The sequence below is a fragment of the Arabidopsis thaliana genome (genome assembly GCF_000001735.4).
Source record: "Arabidopsis thaliana chromosome 1 sequence".
Taxonomy (NCBI): Eukaryota; Viridiplantae; Streptophyta; class Magnoliopsida; order Brassicales; family Brassicaceae; genus Arabidopsis; species Arabidopsis thaliana.
Window position 1 is genome coordinate 8,108,408 of NC_003070.9, and position 26,457 is coordinate 8,134,864.

Here is a 26,457-nt window from a genome sequence, read left to right on the forward strand (position 1 = left end):
AGGATACTGGAAATATTCATACTGAACACTGTACTCACATCTCCTCATGTTCTCATGTTTCCCAATGTATGCTTCTCAGTCCAGTTTGACACCTTCTAGGGCTGAAAACATTAAGACGTGGTTGTGTGCTAGAGTCAACATCTTGCGAGAAAACATGTTGTAGCCCATCCATGTCACCTCTCAAGTCTGTCCTCTCATTATCTTGTAAGAAAACACTAGTGGAAAGAAACTCCCTTAATGAAAGCTTAATTACATACAATCTGCTGCTCCCATCAAACCATTGAGGTTGATGAAAATCGAGTCTAAGACACTACCCCCAAACACTGCTTCATGCCTTCCTCAATTGTATCATTTTAAAAATGTCTTATATCATATATTTCCTGGTGTCAAGCATGATGATATAGATGGAGTAGAGGAGTAGAGATAAGATCCTTGTTCAGGGCAGAGTAACAGTTGTGTCTGTGCAAATTAACAACCTAAGCTTGTGTTAACCAAGAAGCTTGAAACATGGACTAGAGAATATCTAAAATCCAAATGCATTTCGAGAAAATGCTAAAAGAACAAAAGTAGTGAAACAAATCACAATATATCAAAACTAATCTCCAGAATAAATTTTCATAATATCTTCTTTGATCATTTGGATCTTCTAGATCCCCAGAAAAGATAGAATGGCTTAAGCTTCGAACTCTCGGACCTTCTTGTTCTACCCAACTATACATTAGACAAGTATTAGGCCGTAAATAGGCCCATTTAGGGATACGCGAAGGCCCAAAAAGTCTTTGACATCATCATGTGGTTTCTTATTCTTGTTTTCCAGTAATGCTGGTTAAGTGAGGATGTCATTATTGATTAAGCCCCACGCAGCTTCTATCAATTACTACTACCTTACTCTTAATCCTACTCAAGTAACTTCACACGTTATCTCTTCCTACCGACTGTTTTCTCGGCCTGATGTTCGTTTAGTAGTCAGTTTGTTCGAATGCAGAAATCTTAATCCGCTTTTAGTACCCTTAAATCGTGGTCTTGTTGTAATGACAATTTCGGTTTTAGAATAGAATTTGTTCGCTTTTAACAAAAGAAATGCTGTTCAAACATAAATGTGAAAAACAACATCCTGATGAATTTCATGTGATGAAGAACAGAAAGAAAAGAGGGCCTAGAATCATTGTTGCTTCAATCGTTGGAGAACATTTGTATGCTTGTGTCAATTTTTTGCACATGGTTCCGTAACAGGCACATGATTACTGTGACATCACGTGTGTATCTGGAATTTGGTTTTTAATACCACTAAATCAAGATAGTCAAACGCAAAAACATAATGATCGATTTATGTTAATGTCATTTAATAACCCAAAGATCTTTGTCTGAAGCAGATACTACACTAGAGATATAGGGAACAATGGGCATTGCCTCATAAACCGGGTCAAACCGATAGTCAATTTCCGCAGCCAAAAAACAAAAGAATAGACCAACTTCACGATGTAATCATGGGCTCTGGATCTGATGAGTCGTCAGCAGACTTCTTGGACTGACGAGCGGAATTGAACAAGATGTCTTTGATAACCTGCACATTGATGGATGAAAGACTTTTTAAGTCAATTTCATGGATCCATTAACCGCAAGGGGAAATAGGATCAGCATTGTCAGATTGTATTTACTCACCTGTGACATTAGTCCATGGACCTGCTCGACAGTTATCTTTGCACTATCCCGAGTTATCTTCGCGAGTTGAGGCTCATCCTGAAAGTGGTCCACAACACATATACTTAGGTAATGTAATCTCCAAAACAAATGTTTTTATGTAAAGAAGATTAAAACAATATCAAAATGAGTCACACAGCCAGAGATAACAGAACTCTAGGAAGCAGACATAGACTATTGGCAACAACTCGTTGACAAATTGATACATCAAAGTCTCCCTGTTTTACTAGTTCAAACTTTAATAGCTCTGTATATTTTTGACTAAACATACACTCAATTGTGAAATTTCAAACCCAGAAAAGGTAAAACATAGTGTTTTGCAGGTAGAGTTTCTATTAGTCAATATCCAGTCAACATAATGCCTAAGAATAAAAAGTTCAAATTTAATCCAAGTTGCTAGATGTTGATAGTAGCAGTTAATTAGCCAAATGAAAAGTTTCTACACAGGAACAAGCTTGAAAAGTGGCAAGTGTATGAGCTCAAGATCATGGTCCAGTATCTCAGACAGTCAATAAACATTGAGAACATAACAAATAATTTTGCTAAAGCAACCATTTAGACAAACCTCTTTCCTCCTTTGGTGACCGGCTGGCGCAATTCCTCCATACCGGGAGTTAGCGAGCTGACTCTCCGCTTGCTCGAGCTTCTCAGCTTCATCATGTAAACAATTAAATGGTAAGAAAAGAGGATATATCAAACTACGACCTGGATGAAAAGTAAATTAACTTGCTCTTTCATATATACAAGAATTTACCCAAGTCTGATATTTGCCCGGCAACATAGTCTCCATTGCCCAACAGTGGGGAAGAAGAAAGAGTGTTCACCCAGTACTTGTTCCAAAGGAGATCCAGAAGGTGACTATCGAGAGATGACTTGAAATAAGTGATGTCCAATGAGTAGTACTGCCACATACAAAAAAAATGAATCATAAGATCGATGATTAAAACCCTCCCAAGTTTTAAAATCGATAAATAAGAATTATACATACCTGTTTGCAATGTACACCAAAGTCCTCAATCTTGTTAAGAGGGATAGTCTGATACTCAGAAACATGATCATCCGAGATCTTATGTCCCTCTGGATATGTTCTGAATGCCCCAATCTCAACCTTACCAGCCGAAACAGTCCTTGTTGGATCAATAACAACAGCTAAGAATGGCTCCTGATACTGTTGGTTAAGCATCTGTGTCGAAACATCAATACCCGAGAGCCAACATCCATACCCAGGGTGAGAGTGATACCATCCAACAACGTTCTCCAACCTCCCAGCCTATAGTTCAAAGTTACAGTCATAACCAATCAATCAAACACTCGCAAAATCTTGCATAAAGGATCCAAGTAGCAACTAGCTAATTAAACAAGGAGCTACAGCGAGAGATGAATAAGAGATATCTTACCAGCTTGCTGGTCTGAGAGTATTCAACCATATACTCATAGGCATCAGACTGAGCATTAACCCTAGTCTCAGTACCTTCAACAGGCAAAGCAAAAGCATCCATAACGATGATTGTATCACCCTCGGTTTTACCCTGCATAAGACCCATGATCTCGATTGTGCCACCGGAGCGAGCGTGAACCACCATCTTGAGAAGAGCAAGGGCTGAGATGTGAACGCGCTTGAAGTAGTTAGGATCGGAGGCCCATGGCTTCTCCTGCTGGATTTTGGCTTGTGAAGCGTCGTCGTAGTGGAATATACTGTCGGAGGCTGAATCGGTTGGTTCCACTGGGAGAATGTTGTTCTCTAGCTCCCATGTCTTCCTCGCGATGGCTGACGAGGAACCTTCCATTGAAATCGACTTCGAAGAGTAGAATAAATCTAGGGTTTTGCTTAATCGCGAGAATTGATTTGAGGGTTTGAGTCAGAAAGAAAGAAGAAGGCAAACAAATAGAGAGAGATCTTTGGGTTCTTGGGTTAAACCGGTTTGCGAGAACAAAACTCAAAATGGATTTACTTAATATGGGATTTGGGGACTAATGCTAATCCAAAACATTAACCATATAAAATTTTTATGGAAATTTAATATTGTACATTTTTTATTAAATATTTTTCCCTTTTTATTTTTAGTTTGTTTAACTTTTATAGAAATCAATGTTGGCAAATCAAAGGATAAATTCCAGTCATTGTATCAACCAATTGGTATAGAAATCAATGTTGGCAACACATAGATTTGGCATACAATATCTTAAATCACAAAGCGTAAAAGAAGAGTAATGCATCTCATGCATATTTCTTGAGATATCCACACATGCATAATTTCACCAATGTAGTAAGCTTATTTTGATAGCATGTTCAACTTATATATTGTGTGAATTATGCTTGACTTTATGGCATAGACGTTGATCTTTAGCTATAAAGTCAAGCTTTTGTCTTCTCATTCTATCATCGATCAAAGCATCTAAATCACTTTCCTCTCTTTTCTTCTCTTGTTTGTGTCAGAACTCAGAGAGTATAACATAAGGTTAGCTTTCGATCAGTTTTTTATTTTGAGTGTTGCGAATCAAAAGAAAAATTAGTTTTAGCATTAGACCTAAATATTTGTACAAGGACACAGTGTAATATTTGTAAAGCAATTAACATAGAACAAATAATGAAACACAACAATACTATAAAGATGTTTTGAGTTAAGGAGAGAGATCATCAAAGTGCTTGCTTAAATTTCTACCGTGTTGTTGTGTTTCATTACTTGCTTAAATGCTTAATGATAACTGCTTTAAAAATATTAGATTGTCTTCATGTACCAACATTCAGGTCCTACATCCAAAATATTATACAAGACAAAGAATTCACTACAATATAAATACGCTAAAATTTAAGAGCAGCCTCAATTATATGCATATACTAAGATTATGGCCGCCCCTGCTATGCTGATACAAAATAAATGCCAAATTACATCATATATCAAAATATTTTGGCAAAATAAAACATAATTGCCTTTAGTTGGATTTTGAAAAAAAAAATGGAAGATCTTCTGAGTTTGTGAGAAAGAAGAGCAATAAAGAAGAAGTTAATGCATCTGTTTGACTGTTACAATTACTTATAAAAAAAAAAGTGGAAGAAAGTTTAGAGGAGAGGATACATTTTGAGATCATGGGGAAGGAGTGGTTGCTAACAAAGTGGTAATAGAATTAGATTACGTGAAAGTATAAAAGTAAAATTTGAAAGTTTTGTGACATGTGGTAAATGTTGCTGTTTTTGAAAGTGTTGTCCCATTTGAAAGTTTTGTCACATTCGGTAAAATTTGAAAGTTTTGTTACATGCAGTTTTGAAAGTTTTGTCACATTCGGTAAAATTTGAAAGTTTTGTTACATGCAGTTTTTGTTAAAATGACGGTTAATTTAGAGGGGGGTGGGAGGGGGAGGGTAAGTAGTTATATGATTTTGATGATTTTGTAGAAGTGTATTCAATCTAGTATTTTAAGTGATTTGTGTAAAATTTATCAATCATGGATTTTAAAAACTCTATTAAAATCAAGTGTTATTGAACTAACGATTTTAAAATTTACTTTTAAATCAACTGTTATTGAAAACAAATCTCATGATTGTAGATGGAATTTGAAAAGATTGTACAATTAATCACATCAACTTTCTTAAAATTATAGAAATCTTTTCAAATTCTATCTAAAACCATGAGATTTGAATTTGTGTATTTGTAACTAAAGAAGTTTTCTCAAATCTTTCAAGATGAATAAGAATCAACTCCACAAACTGTTTTCAATAACAATTGATTTTAAAGTTAATTTTTAAATTATTAGTTTAATAACATTGGATTTCATTAAAGTTTTTAAAATCTATAATTAAATAACATAAAGTTTGTAAATTTTACACAAATAATTTAAACTACTAGATTAAATACACATCCTTTAGTATATATAGATTTGAGAAAGTGGATAACATTTTTTTTGTTGATGTCTAGCTTGAAACAATTCATACGCCCTCAGTTTCTATATCTTTATAAACTTGGTACAATTGATGACAAAAGTCCACAAAATAAGGGGTCATTGGAATTAAAGCGTTACAATCTTTATACCACGTGGTTGCAATATAAGGGTGACCAAGGTATTACTCAAAGGCTCAAAACTCGAATCTTTGAATAGTGACAAGTGGAATAACCTTTAAAGCCAAGTTGCTAAATATTTTTTCTTCCTTCTTCGATAAGTATTTAAATTTTTGTTATGTTCTCGTCCATAAATTGAGTGAATGATATTAGATAAGAGGTCCAAATCATGTATAAAATTTTAGAAAGCATTTAATCTCTCTCTTACATACCTATCAGAAATCGAATATGACCACTTTACTTCTTTTTTTCGTCGACCTTGACGATAAACGATTTATGACTACCTCTTTATCTTAATGATCTCAAACTCGCTTTAGGTCTTTCAACAATTATATGGCGTATCTTACTCATTTATAATGCAACAAATGTCAATTAAAAATCAACTTCAAATTACTATGGAATATCTCAAGGAAACTTATTGTAGAAATTTGGTGGAACTAGTAATCAAACTTGTTCATATAAATGCATTTGGCCTTTTGGGTTCGTTGTTGGTCTAGAGTTTAACGGTTTAGAGATTGTTTTAAGATTTTATTTCCCATGTACAATGAAAGTCTAATACAAATAAGTACTATAAACTAAGCGTTATGATCAGTAGATTATAATTTATATCCTACTATATTATTTGGGAAGTACATTTTAAATGTAACCTTAATTTTTGTAAGTAATTACATAGGTATGCCATTAGAAATAAAATTTTAAAGAGTAAATTAATTTATCTCTTTAAGGATTAAAAAGTCAAATACTAATTTAATTAATTAAATTTAATTAAAAAATGAAATATATTATTAATTTCCAAAAATAATAACCAATCAAAATCAACATATAAGATTTGATATCTAAATTTTAATTAATTTAATTTAATTAGAAAAACAAAATACATTATTAATTTCCAAAAAGTAACCAGTTAAAATCAACAAATTATGTTTGATATCTAAATTATCATATTAATTTTTTATTAATTATTATAGTTCACTTCTCATCGTTATATGATTCTATTTTTGCGGAAAAATAATATCATCATTATAAAAAAATAATTAGAGTTTTTTTGCATATGCCATAATTTGAATTTTTAAAAACAAATATAAACTGTTCAATACATGAAAAAATATTATAAGGGTAAAAAATAGATTTAAGAAAACTTTTTACTGAGTAACGGGTCATAATTTGAAATATTTATATTCAATTTCATACATATTATATTGAAAATTTATAATTTATATATACTACAATAATTAATAACATGTTAGATGTGATTCAATTTTTAATACAAGCTGGAAAATCCTAGAATTGACGGGTTTAGATCGATATTAATACAAGATAGTATACTACAGGTGAAACTCTTAAATTAACAATCAAACTACAAGTATATAATCTTAAACACTAAACAATATAGATAATATCAACAAAACGTATACAACTCACAGTTTACTATACATTTAAAATCAAATAAAATAATATTATATATTTTTTAATCATCTTTACAATAAAAGTTTTTAGTTTAACTAAAATATAAGCCTACATGCGGTATACTGCAGGTTAATATCTAGATTATAGAGCTTATTGGATCTAAAGACGGGTCATCAAAGATTTCCTAAACTGAAGCAAAATATACTAAATATTCAAATATCTATATGTTACCAAATTATAAACAAATAAGTCAATTTAATATTTTATATACAAAATCAATTAAATCTTAATCACATAAAAATTAGCACAAAAAAATGTATTCAACAATTAAAAATTTATCAAATCTCTGTGTTATATAAGTTTTGATACTATATTCAAATAAAGTGTAATATACCTTTTCAATTTGTATTCTTTAACTAATTTAAGCTAACTAATATATTTGCTAATCTTATATCTATCAAAACCGACTATCGTTTCTTATCTCTATATTATTTTTGCAAGATTTTTTTGGTGGATTTGGATAAAAGTGCATTCGGGTCATATGGTACATTCCCCTATTAAATAAATATGGTGCACTCCTATGTTATTAGCTAAAATATTTAGATTATAATTCAGAGTCATATCATTAATAAAATTAATATTAATAAAATAAATAGGTTTTTGGCAAGACGGATTTGGAGGGACGGGTTTTTGAATCAACATTAATAAAAAAGTAAAATATAATTAATCCACCGTTTCAATACGGGTTAAATCTTTAATTTATTATTTTTTAAGACCACTAATATTAAACATATCAAATCATCCTAATTTAGAAAAAATTATATAAAACCAAAAATGTTATGTAGTATGTATAATGTTACTATATATAAAATTAAACTATAAAATATAAATGTACTAGAGAATGATACAATTTGCAAAACTTTTATATATGAAAAATAATTCTTAAATTTTAAAAATTACTACTTTAAAAAAAAATCACGGGACGGGTAAAGAAATTACAGAACGTGTTTTATTTTGGAATTGGGTTATATGGTGGATGTATTTGAATCAATATTTATAAAATTTTAAAATATTATTAATATGCTGTTTTAATAGGAATTAAAAACTTCAGTTTTTTAACAATTGTCTCATGAATTCGTGGTATAGTTTTACTTAATAACAATTATAAACTGTAAAATATAAATATTTTATAAAAATAAAATTTTCAAGTTTTAATATATATTACTTTGAAAAAATAAATCATCCCGCCGGTTAAAATCTAGTTTCATGTATAATAATCTTACGAATAAATATATACAAGATGACCAAAATGAAAACAAAATTTAGATAATCAACGCAAATGACATGATACATGCCACTAAAGTTTTGCTTAGTTCCAACGACCTTTTTGCCTAGTTCGTTTAATCGTTTTGTTTAAAGCATATATTATCGTGTCGTTAACGAAAAATGAGTTGAGAGAACTTGATCACGTTGATTACTAAAATCTGATTAGCTGTCGATGATTACCTTTAAAATTCAAGTCTATTGCCATTATAAGATCATGCAAGAATGTGGGTTAAAAAAAAGAAAATCTAGAAGTAATCAATTATTTCGGATAGTAGAGTAGGTAGCGTCAGAAAATTCTGCTACAACAAAAGGGGTATTATTGTCAATTTAATAAAATAACACGGTTAGGTTCGTCGCTTACGTGTCGAGTTCTTAGATAACCTTTGAATGCAAAAATACGCAGTTTCGATCCAACAAGGCAACGCTTTGTGACCAAACAGTCTTTTTTTTTTCCCTTATAAAACAAAAAAAAAAATGATTTTCTTAATAAAAAGAAGGGAAAGAAGGAAAAACACACAAAGCAACTTCTTCTTCTTGTTCGGCTTTTATCATCTCTGAAAATTGCTTTATTTGGTTGAATTCATTGGATTGTTGATCGAGATTGGTTTACTGATTGATCGAAAGTATGGAGGAAGATCGTGGGGAAGCGATCGTTTTAGATATTTCGCCGGAGATTAATAATACTCCGGCGGTAATGATGAGAGTTCCACGGAGGATTCGTGAGAGGCTTTTGTCTGACTGTAGTAATAAGAAGACAGTATCTTCTGTTCAAGATATTGAAGACAAGCTTCTTCATGCCCATCTACGAAGACAGGTTCTGTTTTTTTTTTTTTTTTAATTTCCTGATTAAGCCTTTACCTCTGAAATGACTAAGTCTTTGATTTCTATATTTAATTTGCTTAAAGTTTTTGTCTTTTCGTGAATTCTGTATAGCAATTTTATCATAACGTTTCGAGAAAGGCTCGTGCTAAACCTAGAAGTCCTTCACGATCATCTGATGAAGAACTTGGCCAACGAATCGAAGCAAGACTTCTGGCTGCTGAACAAAAAAGGTGAAAACTTCAATTCAAAGTCTAAGTCTTTCGATGGTTTATCTCTGTAGATTGATTTGATTGTTGAAATTGTTAGGTTGGAGATTCTTGCGAAGGCACAGATGCGTTTGGCGAAGTTAGATGAGTTAAGACAAGCAGCGAAAACAAGTGTGGAGATACGGTCGGAGAGGGAACGTGTGAAGCTTGGAACTCAAGTGGAGTCTCGTGTTCAAAAGGCTGAAGCTAATAGAATGAAGATTCTCAAGGCGTCTCATCAGAAAAGGGCTTGTGCTAAAGAGAGAACGTCACAGTCTATGATGAGGAGGATGGCTAGAGAGAGTAAGTATAAGGAAAGAGTTCGTGCTTCGATTAATCAGAAACGTGTAGCTGCTGAGAAGAAACGTCTTGGGTTGCTTGAAGCTGAGAAGAAGAAAGCACGTGCTCGTGTCCAACAAGTACGTCATGTTGCCAACTCTGTTTCTAATCAGCGTGAGATAGAGAGAAGTAAAATGAGGGATAAACTTGAAGACAAATTGCAAAGAGTAAGCTTTTGGTCTTTGTGTTATTATATTACTCTTATCTGTTCTGTTTCTTAATCTTACGTTTTTTTGGTGTTTGATGATTTAGGCAAAGAGATATAGATCGGAGTTTCTTCGTCAGAGAAGAAGACAACGTGATTCCATTAGTCTCTATTGCGATATGATGCAGGAAGATGCTGATCTTCTTTCTAGAAAGCTGTCAAGGTAATGAAGCGCTACGCAGTTCTTGTATATGCTTTCTTTTTATAGCGTTTTGATAGTATGTGTTACTTTGGGTTGTTTTTAGGTGTTGGAGGTGCTTTGTAAGGCAGAAGAGGACAACTTTGGATTTGGCGAAAGCTTATGATGGTTTGAAGATTAACGAGTCATTACCGTTTGAGCAGCTTGCGATGCTACTTGAATCGCTGAACACTCTTAAAACGGTTAAATCTTTGCTTGATCGCCTTGAAATTCGCTTAGAAGCTTCTAAGAATGTTACCACGGTTTCTCAACCGTCCATATTGGATAATATTGATCACCTTCTTAAAAGAGTTGCCACACCAAGGAGAAAGGCTACGCCGAGTACTCTGAGGAGCAGAAAGGGAAAGAAGGTTTCTTCTGTTAGGAATGTGGCTGGGACATCAGTGAAGATGTCTAGGTATCCTGTCAGAGTTGTTCTTTCTGCCTTTATGATACTCGGCCATCCAGATGCTGTTTTTAATGGTCAAGGTGATCAAGAGGCTGCTCTCAATAACGCGGCTAAAGGGTTTGTGAGGGAGCTTAAGTTATTGATAAACGTTATTCAAGAGGGTCCTGTTCAGGTTTCGGGTGGAGAATCAAAACATCGGACCTTAAGATCTCAGTTGGACTTATTCGATAAGGCTTGGTGCTCCTTTTTGAACTCATTTGTGATTTGGAAAGTCAAGGATGCTCGGTTGTTGGAAGATGACCTGGTTAGAGCAGCTTGTCAGCTTGAGCTTTCTATGATTCAAAAATGCAAGCTAACTCCAGAAGGGGTTGACACTATGCTCACTCATGATAAGAAAGCAATTCAAATGCAGGTTTGCTTACTCAACTCTCTGTTATTTCCTTTTTAGTCTTTTGATATTTTTGTTGTGTAATGTGAATTCTCGTTGTAGGTAACACAAGATCAAGAACTCCTAACAGAGAAAGTACGACACCTGAGTGGAGTTGCAGGAGTTGAGCGCATGGAAAGTGCGTTGTTGGAAACACGAACAAAGTACTTTCAGGCGAAGGAGGATGGAAGCCCTATGGCTAATCAGCTCGCACATTTCTTTTCTCCAAGCCCAGCTTCATCTCCAGTTCAGTCTGTGTCTAGTTCCAGCAGCAGAAGTAAAGATAGCATAGGTGTTGAAGGATCAAATCGTGTTAATCGTTCTTTATTGAAGGATGATACTCCACCCTCATCTGGACCCTCTAGAGTCAGTAATGGCACTGTGGACGAGGTTTCAAATCAGAATGAGTTGATGGTGAATGAGTTCCTGCATGATGGGAACCTCAACTTTCCTGGTGGATCCACTGTCAAGGATGAAGAGGACAATCTTAAGGTTTGCTTTCTTTGCAGTTCTGCACATTGTTGTTGGACTCATTACAAATTCTGGTTATAGTATGTTCTTGCCATTGATTTTGTAAATGTGTGTTGCAGAGAAGGATAAAGGAGACTATGGAGAGAGCTTTCTGGGATAATGTCATGGAATCCATGAAATTGGAGAAGCCAGACTATAGCTGCATCTCTAACCTTATGAAAGAAGTGAGTGACGAACTTTGCCAGATGGTACCAGATAGCTGGAAAGTAGAAATAACTGAAACTATTGATCTGGACATTCTCTCACAGGTTTGCCTCATCTCTCTGGTCTCATATTACGTGTCTGTCGTTTTTTATATATTTTAGAGGGTGGTTCTCATTTCATCTTTTATTGGTAGTTGCTCAACTCCGGCACCTTGGATATCGATTACCTTGGAAAGATGCTTGAGTTTGCGTTGGCTACTCTGCGGAAACTCTCTGCCCCAGCTAATGACCGTGAGAATGAAAGCACCCACCGGGATTTACTCAAGGAACTTCACAGGTTGTGTGAAGCTGAAGATGAGTCTGGTAACTTCCGTGCTGTTGCAATAGTCAAGGGGATCCGCTTCATTCTTGAGCAAATTCAGGTCTGTATGTACAAGCTCTTTTTTCTTCATTCTTCCTCTTCATCAGCAATAGCTTTGGATAGAAAGAAAAAATATACTTTTGCTTTGCTTGTCCACTTATCAGTTTCTTCATTTTTTATTCTATATCCAACAGGAACTTAAGCGAGAGATAGGCATAGGTCGCATAGCAATCATGAAACCCTTTTTGCAAGGACCAGCAGGCTTTGATTACCTTACAAAAGCATTTGAAAAGCGTTATGGACCTCCCACTCAAGCCTACGAATCACTACCAGTGACACGAAGGTGGATATCAACTCTTTTGTCTAGCAAAGAAGAGTGGGAAGAACACAACAATACGCTTTCAGCCTTGAATGTGGTTGAGAGATCCTCCATGGGTATTTCTCTCAAAACGGGTGGAAGCTTTCTATCCCCAGTCAATACCACGTCCAAGTCAACTGTTATGGACACTGCAGGTTTTGCTTGTTACCCTCATTGAAGAAGTCTAGAAATACCTTCTTTTATAGATTATAGCACTAAAATGTTTTCATTTGCTTTTTGGTTCATAAGGTCAACTATCAGAATGCAAGGGAGAAAGAGTTGATTTGGCAGTGAGGCTTGGGTTGTTGAAGCTGGTGAATCAGGTAGCTGGTTTAACACCAGAAGTTCTACCGGAAACTTTTCAGCTCAACCTCTTTCGCGTGAGGGATATTCAAGCTGAAATTCAGAATATAATTGTGGTAACCACAAGGTATGAACGATTGTTACATTTGGTAAGAAGACTCATATAGAAATTAGAGTACTTTCTCATCTTAAAAGGATTTGTGTTATGCAGCTTGCTCATTTGGCGTCAAATGCTTGCAAAGAGCGAAAGCGAAACAGAAAGTATGGCAAAGAAATTGTTGGAGTTGTTAGATGGGAAGGAAGGAGCAGGACTAACGGAGATAATCGAAACAACAATGAGTGAAGAAGATGGAGAGAAGAAGAAGATGATGAGAGGATTATTGGGGAAGAGTTTGGGAGAAGGTAACACAGTGTATGAGAGAGTTACAAGTTGTATATACAAAGCGGCTCGAGGAGCTTTATTGGCTGGGAATGGAGAAAATGGGAAGAGAATGGTTGAAACAGAGATGAAGAAAGTAGGAGGAGGTGGAGGATTGAAAGAAAGGGTTTTAGAGACAGCTCGAGCCCTTGGTGTTGTAGCTTGTGTCTCAGTCAGAGTTCATGGTCCATGGTTGACTCAGCTCATGCCACAACATTGAACCAAACCAAACCACTCGGTAAACTTGTATAGCCTCTTGTATATATTATGATATATATCAATAATAATTACACGTGTAATGTAAGATGCATTTTGATTTGAAGATGCATTATGCTGATTTGTAAAACATAAACGGCTTTGGTCCCTTTTTAGTGTGTCCGAATGAATAAGGTGTTCAAAATAGCGTGTGATTTGTAATTTGTAATTTGTAATTAGTCTGAAACGTTGTATATATGAATATTCTTCAATTATATAAAAGCTTGCTTTCAAATATATCAATTTATCTATCTTTTGATTATATTGTCCCTTTTTCGTGGACCACAAGTATTAACTTATCTCATACAAATAATTCGTGCTTAAGTTTGGTGTTAAAATTATTGAAAATTGATTTACATTGAATTTTTTTCGCGGTAATTGATAATTCATGAAAATCGATGAAATTTACTAATTTTATTTCACATTAAAGTCAATAAAATGGGAAAATATTTGATGAGAATAAAATAAAATAAAATAAAGAGAAGGGACGAGAAATGAATAGCTTAGGAGGAATTAGGAGTTGGCCGGCGAATTGGAGAAGTACGACGGCGTCAATGACGACGACGGAGAGCGTTAGAAAGGTACCGCAAGTTTTAACAGTGGCGGGATCAGATTCCGGCGCCGGAGCTGGAATTCAAGCCGACCTTAAAGTCTGCGCAGCTCGTGGTGTGTATTGCGCTTCCGTCATAACCGCAGTCACTGCTCAGAACACTCGAGGAGTTCAATCTGTTCATCTTCTTCCTCCGGAATTTATCTCTGAACAGCTCAAATCCGTCCTCTCTGACTTCGAATTCGACGTCGTAAGCTCTTATGATTAGTGATTAGTGATTGATTACTCTCTTATGATTGATCAATTAGTGAGTAATGAATTCTCAGGTGAAGACTGGGATGCTTCCTTCTACTGAGATCGTTGAGGTTCTTCTTCAAAATCTATCAGATTTTCCAGTTCGTGGTAGAGATTACCTCGCTTTGTTCTGTTTTTCAGAATTTTGAAACTTTCAATGCTTAGTATAGTTTTGTTGTGTTTAAGGTAGCTTTGGTTGTTGATCCTGTGATGGTATCTACTAGTGGTCACGTTTTGGCTGGTTCTTCTATTCTCTCTATCTTTAGGTAAAGCTTTTATGCATTTGTTGTCATTATGTGTTTGACTTCAGTGATTTGGTGTGTTATGTTGTTAATTAACTATGGTTTCTTATTGCAGAGAGAGATTACTACCAATTGCTGACATAATTACCCCAAATGTGAAAGAGGCTTCTGCTTTACTTGATGGTTTTCGGATTGAGACTGTTGCAGAAATGCGGTCTGCAGCAAAGTCGTTGCATGAAATGGGTCCTAGGTTTCTATTTTCTGCCGTTACTCTCTAATCTATATAGTCTACAACTTTTTTTAGTAATCCCTTAATTTAACCTACAACTTGGGACGAATTGAGAAGAAACCTTTCTGCTTGTGGTGCCCTGGACATAAAGTTAATCCTTTTAGGCTTGATTATTATGTGGTTATGCTCAGTGTATGAGCATTATTGTGTGATGTTGATCCACTTTTTTTTGTGCTTCAGATTCGTACTTGTTAAAGGTGGTGATCTTCCTGACTCATCAGATTCAGTAGATGTTTACTTTGATGGTATGATGATAGCACAGTGATCTTTTTATTCTAATTTTGTCTTTGTTGTTGAGGAGGCTTAACGGACTCAATACATTTGTGGTTATAAAAATTTGGAACTTGTTTAGGCAAGGAGTTTCATGAACTCCGTTCTCCTCGCATAGCTACAAGAAATACTCATGGGACTGGTTGCACTTTGGCTTCCTGTATTGCAGCTGAGCTTGCAAAAGGCTCTTCCATGCTCTCAGCCGTCAAGGTATAATATATATATATGCTTCTTTTTCGAAAACATTTCTTCGCATAATTTGCTATGCTTCATGGCTCTCTATGATTTATATTAGTCTGTCTGCATTGACTCTTCGTCAGTGAAATTGATTAAGAGGAAAACTTTCTTTTCTATAAGTTCAAATTTCAACATAGATACTTGGAGATTGATAATCGGGAAAAAGTATTTGGGGAGGCTGAGATATCTGTGTTTGTATTATTAAAAAAATGTATTAATAAAGGCTAATAATCTCTACTCCCGGACCTTTCTGATGTTGGCAGGTGGCTAAACGCTTTGTCGATAATGCCCTAGATTACAGCAAAGATATTGTCATTGGCAGTGGGATGCAAGGACCTTTTGACCATTTTTTTGGTCTTAAGAAGGATCCTCAAAGTTCTCGATGCAGCATATTCAATCCAGATGACCTGTTTCTATATGCTGTTACAGATTCTAGAATGAACAAAAAATGGAACCGTTCCATTGTGGATGCCTTGAAAGCTGCTATAGAGGGAGGGGCCACCATCATACAACTGAGGTTTGATCATGTTTGCTATAACTGGAAGCTTCAACTCTTTTTTGTATCTCTCTCTTATGAAAGCCCAAATGACATCTCAGTGCTTTTGCAGGGAGAAAGAAGCCGAAACACGGGAGTTTCTTGAAGAAGCAAAAGCATGCATTGATATATGCCGGTCCCATGGAGTTAGTTTGCTGATAAACGACAGGATCGACATTGCCCTTGCTTGTGATGCTGATGGAGTCCATGTTGGTCAATCCGACATGCCGGTTGATCTAGTTCGGTCTCTTCTTGGCCCGGACAAGATCATAGGGGTCTCATGTAAGACACCAGAACAAGCTCATCAAGCATGGAAAGATGGTGCGGACTACATTGGGTCAGGAGGAGTTTTTCCAACGAACACTAAGGCCAACAATCGTACCATAGGACTTGATGGGCTAAAAGAAGTATGTGAAGCATCAAAATTACCGGTTGTTGCAATCGGAGGCATAGGGATCTCAAATGCTGGGTCTGTTATGCAGATCGATGCACCGAACCTAAAAGGTGTAGCAGTTGTGTCAGCTTTGTTCGACCAAGATTGTGTTTTGACTCAAGCTAAGAAGTTGCATAAAACGCTTAAAGAGAGCAAAAGGGGAATTTGAACCAAAAGGTGTTTTTAGTTTTGTTTTAGGTGCTTACAAAATGTTGTAAACCTTTTACTTCTTTACTTGATGTATTTTTTTTTTTTTTTTGAGAAAGCCAGAAAAGATAAATAGTAATGATTGCTACAAACATTTTTACTTCCAAAAACTTCCAACATTCTCAAATTCTCCAAGAGATAACATTTGTGTATTTCATTTGCCTTCACTCCTCTAAGAAATTTATTGTTACAGGCAGCAATCTGAAAAATGGAACAAAATTTACCTTTGACAAAGGTATCTAATGCTTGCTTACAAACAAACGATTTAACTTGCCTCTCTATATACACATAGCCACTGGAATGGTACAAAGAAGATGAGGTATTTGACATATTCTTGTTTTTGTTTACTCGGCACATGATTTTGAAGCCAGCTCAACAAGTGTCTTCTCTGCAGCTTTCCTTGCTAGTATCTGCATATTACCAAAAACATGAGTTAAAAAGCAAAACAATTGCTTGTAAAAAACACATGACCTCTAATGCAGCATTGATGATATACATACCTCTTTAGTTGCATTAATCGAATCACGCTGCCTTCTCTGTTTATCAAGTTTGCATCCTCCACACCAACCTGAGAAATCTCTCTGATAATTCTTCATCTCTCGAAAAGTTGAGCTACAATGAGAAAGAGAGGGCGAATATGAAATCCCATGAAATGGTTCATGAAACTTTCATTGGCTGATGAAAATATCTTTACCTTCTACACCACAAAATCAAGTTGGCTCGGTGTCCAGAAGTTGTAGCTCTAGCACCATGGCGATGACGTCCACGATGAAGAATGGCGTGACCAGGTACATGAGAGTAATCATAAACTTCCTACAAAAGAACAAGTTATAAATAAAAGACCTTTGTGGTTGAGACAATGAGTGCTTGATGGTTGGGTTTCACAAGTACCTTTTCAGTGCTATCGGAATTCACATGCTTATCACATCTCACCCCTCGAAAATACAGCTCCCCGCCAGAGAATTGTTTACCCAAGCAGACATTTAAACTAACTTCTGAGTCATCCACATGAAACCCTAAAATCAAGAAGCAAGTTTTTAGATGTGTTCCACAAGTCCAAATCTAACTACTACCAAGAAGAGACCACTCCCAATACTTACCAAGATCAACATCCCTATCTTTTCCATATTCAACAATATAGCCATGGTGAGAATCTAAAGAGGTTCCACAGACTTCCGGGAACAGAACTGACACAAGATTTGAACCAAGCCCATCAGCAAATAACAAACTTGCAACAATAACCAAAAAATCTGCAAATGACAATTAGAATCTTAACCTTGAGCTATAGGACTAATAAAGTCATCAACCAACTTCTGAAGCATGCTATCAAAGCCAAAATCATCAAGGACAACACCGAAATTGTTCATCGTATTAGGTCTCATTATTGTGGATCTTGAATCATAAACCCATTTCTCCATATGTTCAACCTGAGTAAATCAATCAAGACTTTGATAAGAAGACAAAGAACAACCTTAGCTCTGTCCAAACGATAACTTTAAGTCAAATTCATACCTCTGCTAATAACATTTCACAAAACTGTGGTTTAAACATTTCAAAAGTGAAAATCCCAGGATAAGATTCAACCATACTACTTCTGAAATTCGGCTCTGACTTCCGACTAAAAGCTCCAAGAAACGATGGCGCAAAGAAACTACTAGGGTCAAGAGTATAGATCTCTCCATGCAGACGCTGCAAAATCAGATTAACAACAAGCAAAACAGATTTAAATAACCAATTCAAGATTAAGACTTTGTTAACCCAATCCGACAAAGAATATTACTTGGTAAGAAGACATGATTTTGTCTCTGTATTCTTTATGCCTCAGAACCTGAAAATGAGACACAAATTCAAGCTCAAATTACAGAAATATAAGCTCGAACTAACAAGAATCGGTAAAAGGAAGAAACTTTTACCCGAACTCGCTCAGTATCAGGGGAATATCGGAGAAGAAGGTCTCTCATGAAACTAGCTTTATCGATTCGTGTGGAATTGAGAAGCTGCTCAGGTAAGTAACGCTCAAGAGAGGTGAACAGAGAAGGACTATAGTCCAAAGGTAGATCTTCATAGTTCTCAGGCTCATGTTCTTCATTAGGGGTTCTCCGAAGCTTCAATCTTGCCTCGCCGTTTCCAGAGGAGGCTCGTGGTTGTTGTTGTTGCTGCTGCTCAGGTTGTTTTCCGGAAGAATCGAGAGCCATAGATCTAAGAGGAGTTTGATTGCACATTCAGGTCAAAGAAAGCGATACGCATTCTAGGGTTTAGTTTTTTTTTGATGAGTGAAAAAAGAAGATGATGATGGTTTGTTTGAGAGGTTAGGGTTTCGGCTTTTTTTTTTTATAGAACCTCCTCAAAGTAAAAAAAAAACGTGGACCATTTTGATATTGTTTCTTTGTTTGTTCCTACCATTTTTAGCAACGCTGATTTTTATTTTTTTTGGTCATTACATCAGTAAAATTAAAAAACCAAAATTAGTAAATTAGTAATAAGTCTGTATTTTCATATTTATTTGATTCATATAAATAGAAATAGTGACGAATGATTTTGTACAAAATGATGCAGTGGAAATGAAATGTGACAGAGCACAGAGGCAATGGTTACAAAAGAGAGAGAAGTGAATCTAGTGTTTACCTAAAACATGCTTAGAGTCTTGAGAGAAGCAGAGCTTTGTACTTTTGGTTTTTCCTCCCAAAAATGAAATTATATGTTTCAACATTTTTCTCTATTCCCAAAAAATGGTCCAAAGAATTAAACAATACACAGGAAATCTTCTTCACTGAGTGTGAACTTCCTTTGCAAACAACAATTATGTGTTGGTCATCTTTATTCCTATTCTCTTTGCCCCTGCTGTGTAAGAATGAGTTAAAAGAGCTTTCAACAACATTGGATCGATTCTGGCCATAGCTCAGAGTGTGTTTCCCCTGGTAGAGAAGTATAGCTATAGATGCATTACAATCTACAATCACAGATAATGTAGAAGCCTTTGTGAAAGCTGAGAGAAGAGTTTCTACATACCAATCAAGCTGAGCCATCAACTAGATTGTGCATACTAGTCATAAAATTTTGACCATATGCACTCAGGGACGGAACCAGCCAGCTCCATGTAAAAAAATGATCATTCCAAGTCACCAACTTTGCTTCCTCGTCAACTGAGTAATAGCCTTTCAAGGAACTCAACCTCTCGTGACTCGTGGTCTTTCTCCAAATGTTTGAACAAGGCTCTATGTGTGTAACCATCTGGCTCAATCTCTTTATCTAGCATCTCTTTATACAATTTAACAACCTCTTCCCACTTTTCAAAATCACAGTTCTTGCTTATAAGCATAGTGTAGCTATATTTATTTGGTGGAATCCCTTCTTCTTCCATCTTGCACAAGTATCTGTAAGCTTCATCTATATTACCAGCTTTGCACATGCCATATAAAAGAGCATTGTGCGTCATGACATTTGGACGAACGCCTCTCTTTTTCATCTCGGTGGAGTACTGGAAGGCCTGTTCTAGCCTTCCAGCTTTTGCATGACCATAAATCAACACAAAGTAGGTAATCACAGAGGGATATAACCTTTTTCTCAGCATTTCATCATACAAGTTTCTGGCCATCTTAAACTGGCCATTCTCCAAATAACCGCGAATAACCGTGGTGTAAGTAACATGATCTGGGACAAGACCAACTCTGAAAATCTTACGCTGAAACTCAATCGCTTTTACCAGATTCCCAACCTTGCAGAGTCCATCTATACGAACGTTATAGATGGTCAGATCTGGAGCATGATGATCCGTTGCCACCATCTCTTCGTGCAGACGAAATGCTTTGTCTGAATCTCCAAGTCGCAATTCACCAACAGCCCTTGTAGTGTATGCATAACCATCAGGTTTAATCCCTTTCCTCAGCATCTCGTCATAAACTTCAGTAGCCATGGAAAGATTCCCATTCTTAACAAATCCTTTTACAAGAGTTGTGTACGTAATCACATCAGGAAATATCAGTTGGGTGGTCATCTCTTCTTTTAACCGCTGAGCACCTTCCAAGTTCCCTGACTCACAAAGACCATCTATTAGAGTATTATAGGTCACAATACTGGGATGGATATCCCCAGCTCTCAAGTCATCAAACAAGAGAGAAGCCTCTACAAACTTCCCCATCTTGATGTATCCATGCATCAGAGTGTTATAAGACACAACATCTGGAGCAGCCATACTAGATAACAGCTCTCTGGCATCATCTATTCTTCCAAAATCGCAGAGAGCACATATATAAATATTATACGTGGATGTGGTTGGATAAATACCCGCATTGAGCATTTCGTCTGTAACTCCCCAAGCATCATCAAACAAGCCTTGTTTGCAATACCCTTCAATCAACGGGTTAAACGAGTAAGGTGTAACAGCGAACCCCGATCTCCGCATATCTCCATGAAACCGTCTAGCTTCCTCCATTTTACCATTCTTGGAAAATCCATTGATCAGTATATTGTAAGTCACCTCACTAAATTCAATATTTCTTCTCTTCATCTCTAACCAAATCTTGTCAACTCGCTCCAAATCACCAGCCTTGAAACAAGAATCCAACATAGTATTAAATGTAATAACCGTAGGCATAATACCATGCTCAATCATCGTCTCATAAACCGCTGAAGCCTTATTCATCATCCTTGAATCCCTAAGAACCTTCAAAACTATGTTACAATTTCTAACACTAGGTAAAAACCCTTTCCTAATCATCTTCTCAAAACTCAACAAAAACTTCTCCGCCATAGATTTCTTAGTGTAAACCCACAACAACAGATCTAAAAGCTTGAGAGCAATCAACTTATCAAAGCTCCCATCAATCAAAAGATCATCAATTTCGTGCATACCAAGATCAATACTCCTCTCAGCAACCAAATAAGCTTCACTCATCAAATCATTCTCAGCTAAAATCTCCAACATCGCAGCAAAAGCTTGCCTTGACTGCTTCACATCGCTCTGTCTCTGTATCCAATTGAAAAACCGAAACGCGATTTCGGGTTTGACCCGAATCATATTGAGGACTCTAATAAGCAAATTTGGATCAGTTAGAAGAAGACGAAACTGATGAGAAGACCACTTCCGATTAGGTTTATTACTATCTCCGTGAGAGCTCAAAATGAGATTAGCGTAATAAGACTCGAGATTGGAAGATGAAGAAGAAGACGATGCAGCGCAATGAGGAAGAGTAGAGAATCGAAAGAGGAAGCGTGAGAGGTTATTGTTGTTGTTGGTAGTAGAAATAGAGAAGAAAGATCTCGAAGCTCTGAGACAGAGACGGAGACATAGGATCATTGAGGAAACAGAGAGGAACACATAGGAACCAAAGCTTTGAATTGATCAAGACTTCAAGAGTATCGATTTCAATGGATCCGAGAGAAGAAGGAGGAGCGGCCATTAATTCTCCACGAAGCCTTGTGGTGCCATCTCTCCCTCCCGTGCGTCGGCGATCAAACATCTCCCGGAGCTTAAACAAAATAAGGGTTTATCTCAATGTTCTCTTAACCGGACCGGTTCAACCGTGATTCAATCTCGTAAAATCCACGGTTAAAACCGTTAAATTCGGTTCTTTGCTCAACTTTCCTTTCTGAAGTCAAAATTTCCGACCGGTTAAAGCACGACCCAGAAATGCAACCGGTTTACCATTTCGATTTAGTTTTGGAAAAACATTCTCATGTGATACTTACCTACTTGTCATTTATCAAGTAAAGTCTTACAAGGTTGCTACATTCACATGATCATGTCTAAAGAATGTTATGACGAAAACAAAATCTAAGTACCATATCTATAAAGTTAAGAAACGTGTACAACACATTGAACATTAGATGAATGTTACTACAAGACACAAGCCACTGAAACAAACCGAAAAAAAACTCAATTGCAAAATCCAAACTAACTGTCAAGAGTAACATTCTGCATTTCAACTACTAGCTCAGCTTCACATCTTTTATCCAATTCAGTTTCCATATGTTTCAAGGAGTTTCGCAGCTTCCCGCAAGCTCCCGAAAAGCCGTCTGAAGAACTCTTCAAACGCTCAACTTCAGTTTCAAATTCGTCTAGATTTCCCTGTATAACCTTCACTGTTTGCTTCATCTTGTTCATCTCCTGCGGTGGATAGACACAAGCACCAAGCTCATCGATTTGTACACCAGTTCCTTGACACAGCTTCAGTAGCTTCTCAAGCGACTCCACAAACCCACTATTATCCTTTGGATTCTCCATCTTAATCATACCAGTGATAACTCGAATGAGTTCTTTTATCACCATGATAGTTTCAGAGACAATCTCAGTAACCATTGTAGCAACTTCCATTTCTTCAGGAGACAAATCATCGCCTAAATCGTCATCATCATCATCATCACTAGACATATTATCACCAGATGCCTCACATTCAGATAAAGGACACGCTGGCTTCACTTCTTTCATCTCCCTAAGAACATCCTTCATGGAAACCGCAACCTGTGTAATAGCTCTACCAATCGCAGTAATGTTTGTTGCAGGAACCTTCTTGAAACTGGAACATGCTTCCCAAACCACTCCCGAGAGCTGCGGAATAGACGGCTTCTTATCCTTCTCATACGATCCCTCTAGTTCACAGATACAAAAACAAAACCATCAACAACTAAGCACTCACTAGAAGTAGCACCTTGAAAGCAAATCAAACTGTGGCATAATGGAAGAAAGTGTAAAACTTTCAGTTAATTACCGTATAGAGAAACAGAACCCTGCAACAATCTGAAGCTAGAATCAACAATTTGCTTAACAGAAACATGTATGATTGAAGAAAGCGTAGGTCCAGCACCAAGAGTGCTTCCATGGCAACAGAGTAAAAACCCTTGAAGGGCATTGAAGTAAGACTCCATAGTCTCTTTAAGTGAATCAGCTTTTGGAGATTCTCCAGTCCATAGCATTCCCACTATTAGGAGTAGTCCCAAGCACCAATTGAGAACAGGAAATCACAAAAGGAATCAAGAAATTATAACAAGTGAAATAAAAACCTATGGTGGCTTGTTTAGAGAGGTGATCAGACATCTGAAGAACATCGTTCCAATTAACTCTTTCCACTGTAGGAGAAGCTGTTCCATCGAACAACTGCAAAATTTGTAGCATAATCTTGTGTCTAAATTACGAATCTAATTGTGTGAAAAGAACCAAAATCGATAAGAAGAAAATTTACCTGGAGGGTTTCGTAGATGGTGTTGAGACGAGGAATCAGAAATTGATTTAGATCTTCTTTCTTTGTTTTCACCATTTTTGTCTTGCTTCAACCTCTTGACGTCTCTACTAGCTTAAGGGTTTTGTCGAAGCTAAAGCTTCACAGGTTCGTAACGACGTCGTTTGAAGACTTTGGAAACTAGTGTTATTATTTACAGAAAAGCCCTTACAAAATTTTGCTTTTCAAGTTAAAGAAAAAACTTCAAGTCTCTTGTTATTGACTATGAAGCGATCAAAAACATTGCATAGGAAAGTATTAAAGAAAGATCAGAGACTATAAACTTGGGAAAAGTTTTCAGATCCTTTAAAGAAGCAGAGTCATGTTTAACAAGAAACGCTCATGAACATAAAGTCTCAACGAAAGATGAACTTGGGAAAAGGTGAAGCAGTCTTTAACTTATAAGAGACATGTCTGTTTCTCATGTAAATGCAGAGGAAACCGAACATTGACCCTATGGTATCTTGTTTAGAGGGCTGCTCAGAGATCTAAGAACATCGATTCATCGGAGAAGCTGTTGGATCCAACAACTGCAAAACATTTTGGCCTAATCCTTGTCGAATTCATTGCGAGAAAACATGAAACAAAACAAAAATAGGTAAGAAGAAACATACCTGGAGAGCATTGTAGAGAGTGTTTTGACGAGAAATCAGAATTTGATTCAAATCCTTTCTTTTTTCCAATCCAACTTCCATGAGTTTGATCGCGTCTCGCAGCTTTCTGCAAACTCCCGGAAAGGCGTTGGAAGACCTCTTCATATACTCAACTTGAGCCTCAACTTCATCGAGATTTCCCTCTAGTATCTTCACCGTTTGAGTTATCTTGTCTATCTTCAGCGGTGGATGATAAACGCAAGTACCAAGCTCTTCTATCACTACTCCACTTCTTTGACACAACTTAAGTAGCTTCTCTAGCGACTCCACAAACACGCTATTCTCATTTGAATTCTCCTTCTCCATCATCCTGGTGATTACTCGAATGACTATTATTACCGTCATCGCCTCATACACAATGTCAGCAACCATTTTAGCAACTTCTATTTGCTCAGGAGAAAAATCATCACCAGATGCCTCACCCTCACTTGAAGGACAAGCTGGTTTCACTTTTTTCATCTCATTAAGAACATCCTTCATGATAACCGAAACCTGAGAAATAGCACTGCCAATCGCGATGAGGTTTGTTGTAGGAACCTTCTTGAAACTAGAGCATGCCTCCAAAACTGCTCCTGAAAGCTGCGAAATAGACGGCTTTTCCCCCTTTTCATATGATCCATCTGGTTAACAGATACAAACAAAACACCGGCAACATCATCCACAGTTAAAGCACTCACGAGAAGTGTATGTTGAAAGCAAATGAAACAGTGGCTACACTATCCTTTGACAAGACGAGTTCAATAGATGTTACATTGAGATAGTTGAAAAGTATAAAACTTTTCATTATTACCGTAAAGAGATACAGAACCCTGAAACAATCTGAAGCTGGAGTCAACGATTTGCTTAACAGAACCGTGTACGATTGAAGACAAAGTAGGACCAGCACCAAGAGTGCTTCCATGACAACAGAGCAAAAACCCTAGAAGAGCCTTGAAGTAAGACTCCATTGTCTCCTTAACTGATTCAGCTTTTGGAGTTTCTCCAGTCCATAGCGTTTTCACTATCATAATTAAGTAGTAACCAAATTGAGAGGAAGAAATCACAAAAAAAAAGAACCGAGAAATTAACAAATATTAACAGAGAACCCTAAAACCTCTGGTGGCTTGTTTAGAGAGGTAATCAGAAATGCCAAGAACATTGTTCCAGTTAACTTTTTCCTTTGTAGGAGACGATGTTGGATCGAACAACTGCAAAAAGTTTAGCATGATCTTTGTCTAATTACAATTCTAATTCATTTCCAAAAAACATGAAACAAACATGGTAAGAAAGAAGAATACTTGGAGAGTATCGTCACTGGTGCTAGGATGAGTAATCAGAGATTTATTTAGAACCTTTTTCTTTGATTTCCCCATTTGAAACCCTTGACGCCTCTGCCAAGCTAAGGGTTTTTGCTTAGCTGATAGGTCGTCGTTTGTCACTTAGGGGACTTAGTGTTATTTATTGAAATGCCCTTGAAGAATTAAGTTGGAAAAAAACAAACTTCTCTGTTTAAGTATTAATCCCCATATTAGCAAACAAAGAAAGATTCAAGACCGAGAGAAGAAGGGAGAAAGAAATCAGAGAAGAAGAAGAAGACTTATTGAGAAGGCTTTTGGCTAAAGAAGAAAAGGGCAAATACATTTTGGGCCAGATTCACTATTAGCCCATTAGTGGTAATGGTTTTGTATAATTGAGGTTAAACAAAACCATAGGTTAAACATTGTAAGATGTATAATTAAGGTTATCAAGAAAGTTTCAGAGATAAGGTGGCTAAACCTACTACTAATTCAACCCAGGTTTGTGAAAAAAGGAGGGTTTTTGATAGCTTTATGAGAATTCAGTTCTAATAGTTTGTTATATGGTTTTGTTAAAAAAATATGTGATGATGATTCAGCCTGTTCTGTTCTGATGGTCTTTGTGAGCTAAGCTTTAGGCTAATGTGGTTGAACACAGCTTTTCGGTCTGATCAAAGTTTTGACAAAGATGGTCCTACTGAGGAGGACCGGCTCAAAAAGTTAACCAGATCAGTTTTTTCACAACCTTTTTTAATAAATCAGTTACTGCTCCACCGG

General features: G+C 36.3%; 7 protein-coding genes across 14 annotated transcripts; 2 read left to right on the top strand and 5 right to left on the bottom strand.

The window, feature by feature from the left end:
- Positions 1 to 1,166: 1,166 nt before the first annotated feature.
- CSN5A (COP9 signalosome 5A) lies at positions 1,167 to 3,654 on the bottom strand. Of its 2 annotated transcripts, NM_102139.2 has the most exons (6): positions 3,099 to 3,654; positions 2,690 to 2,971; positions 2,456 to 2,603; positions 2,267 to 2,352; positions 1,663 to 1,740; positions 1,167 to 1,564 (listed from the first exon to the last, which is right to left on the bottom strand). In NM_102139.2, the coding sequence occupies exons 1-6, from the start codon at positions 3,486 to 3,488 to the stop codon at positions 1,475 to 1,477; spliced, it is 1,074 nt and encodes a 357-aa protein (NP_173705.1). In that variant the 5' UTR covers positions 3,489 to 3,654; the 3' UTR covers positions 1,167 to 1,474. The 2 variants fall into 2 exon arrangements, with proteins under 2 accessions (NP_173705.1, NP_973890.1); NM_202161.1 differs by having other exon boundaries at positions 1,307 to 1,740; positions 3,099 to 3,644.
- Positions 3,655 to 8,878: 5,224 nt separating this feature from the next.
- AT1G22930 (T-complex protein 11) lies at positions 8,879 to 13,744 on the top strand. Of its 2 annotated transcripts, NM_102140.4 has the most exons (11): positions 8,879 to 9,302; positions 9,422 to 9,540; positions 9,617 to 10,061; positions 10,147 to 10,262; positions 10,345 to 11,098; positions 11,177 to 11,605; positions 11,704 to 11,892; positions 11,982 to 12,209; positions 12,343 to 12,661; positions 12,756 to 12,936; positions 13,021 to 13,744. In NM_102140.4, exons 1-11 carry the CDS (start codon positions 9,114 to 9,116, stop codon positions 13,445 to 13,447), a joined length of 3,396 nt encoding a protein of 1,131 aa, NP_173706.1. In that variant the 5' UTR covers positions 8,879 to 9,113; the 3' UTR covers positions 13,448 to 13,744. The 2 variants fall into 2 exon arrangements, with proteins under 2 accessions (NP_173706.1, NP_001117334.1); NM_001123862.1 differs by lacking the exon at positions 8,879 to 9,302 and having other exon boundaries at positions 9,325 to 9,540; positions 13,021 to 13,720.
- Positions 13,745 to 13,931: 187 nt separating this feature from the next.
- TH1 (thiamine biosynthesis protein) lies at positions 13,932 to 16,661 on the top strand. Its single transcript, NM_102141.3, has 8 exons — positions 13,932 to 14,282; positions 14,359 to 14,434; positions 14,517 to 14,592; positions 14,684 to 14,818; positions 15,038 to 15,102; positions 15,210 to 15,337; positions 15,628 to 15,881; positions 15,973 to 16,661. The coding sequence occupies exons 1-8, from the start codon at positions 13,977 to 13,979 to the stop codon at positions 16,499 to 16,501; spliced, it is 1,569 nt and encodes a 522-aa protein (NP_173707.2). The 5' UTR covers positions 13,932 to 13,976; the 3' UTR covers positions 16,502 to 16,661.
- On the bottom strand, positions 16,616 to 18,879 carry AT1G22950 (2-oxoglutarate (2OG) and Fe(II)-dependent oxygenase superfamily protein). The gene is made up of 9 exons (NM_102142.5): positions 18,453 to 18,879; positions 18,320 to 18,367; positions 18,052 to 18,228; positions 17,816 to 17,966; positions 17,640 to 17,726; positions 17,431 to 17,555; positions 17,234 to 17,352; positions 17,040 to 17,151; positions 16,616 to 16,949 (listed from the first exon to the last, which is right to left on the bottom strand). Exons 1-9 carry the CDS (start codon positions 18,759 to 18,761, stop codon positions 16,884 to 16,886), a joined length of 1,194 nt encoding a protein of 397 aa, NP_173708.3. The 5' UTR covers positions 18,762 to 18,879; the 3' UTR covers positions 16,616 to 16,883.
- Positions 18,880 to 19,034: 155 nt separating this feature from the next.
- On the bottom strand, positions 19,035 to 22,049 carry AT1G22960 (Pentatricopeptide repeat (PPR) superfamily protein). Of its 2 annotated transcripts, none has more exons than NM_001332568.1 (2): positions 19,549 to 22,049; positions 19,035 to 19,454 (listed from the first exon to the last, which is right to left on the bottom strand). In NM_001332568.1, exon 1 carries the CDS (start codon positions 21,833 to 21,835, stop codon positions 19,679 to 19,681), a length of 2,157 nt encoding a protein of 718 aa, NP_001320434.1. In that variant the 5' UTR covers positions 21,836 to 22,049; the 3' UTR covers positions 19,035 to 19,454; positions 19,549 to 19,678. The 2 variants fall into 2 exon arrangements, with proteins under 2 accessions (NP_001320434.1, NP_001319064.1); NM_001332567.1 differs by having other exon boundaries at positions 19,035 to 19,471.
- Positions 22,050 to 22,190: 141 nt separating this feature from the next.
- Positions 22,191 to 24,028, bottom strand: AT1G22970 (cyclin-D1-binding protein). Of its 4 annotated transcripts, NM_102144.3 has the most exons (4): positions 23,718 to 24,028; positions 23,539 to 23,632; positions 23,247 to 23,456; positions 22,191 to 23,127 (listed from the first exon to the last, which is right to left on the bottom strand). In NM_102144.3, the coding sequence occupies exons 1-4, from the start codon at positions 23,790 to 23,792 to the stop codon at positions 22,433 to 22,435; spliced, it is 1,074 nt and encodes a 357-aa protein (NP_173710.1). In that variant the 5' UTR covers positions 23,793 to 24,028; the 3' UTR covers positions 22,191 to 22,432. The 4 variants fall into 4 exon arrangements, with proteins under 4 accessions (NP_173710.1, NP_001322163.1, NP_001322164.1 ...); NM_001332569.1 differs by having other exon boundaries at positions 23,247 to 23,632; NM_001332570.1 differs by having other exon boundaries at positions 22,230 to 23,127; positions 23,539 to 23,895.
- On the bottom strand, positions 23,989 to 25,981 carry AT1G22980 (Grap2/cyclin-D-interacting protein). Of its 2 annotated transcripts, NM_102145.4 has the most exons (5): positions 25,684 to 25,981; positions 25,500 to 25,593; positions 25,197 to 25,406; positions 24,368 to 25,026; positions 23,989 to 24,283 (listed from the first exon to the last, which is right to left on the bottom strand). In NM_102145.4, exons 1-5 carry the CDS (start codon positions 25,756 to 25,758, stop codon positions 24,242 to 24,244), a joined length of 1,080 nt encoding a protein of 359 aa, NP_564185.2. In that variant the 5' UTR covers positions 25,759 to 25,981; the 3' UTR covers positions 23,989 to 24,241. The 2 variants fall into 2 exon arrangements, with proteins under 2 accessions (NP_564185.2, NP_001322887.1); NM_001332572.1 differs by having other exon boundaries at positions 23,989 to 25,026.
- Between the last annotated feature and the right edge of the window lie 476 nt (positions 25,982 to 26,457).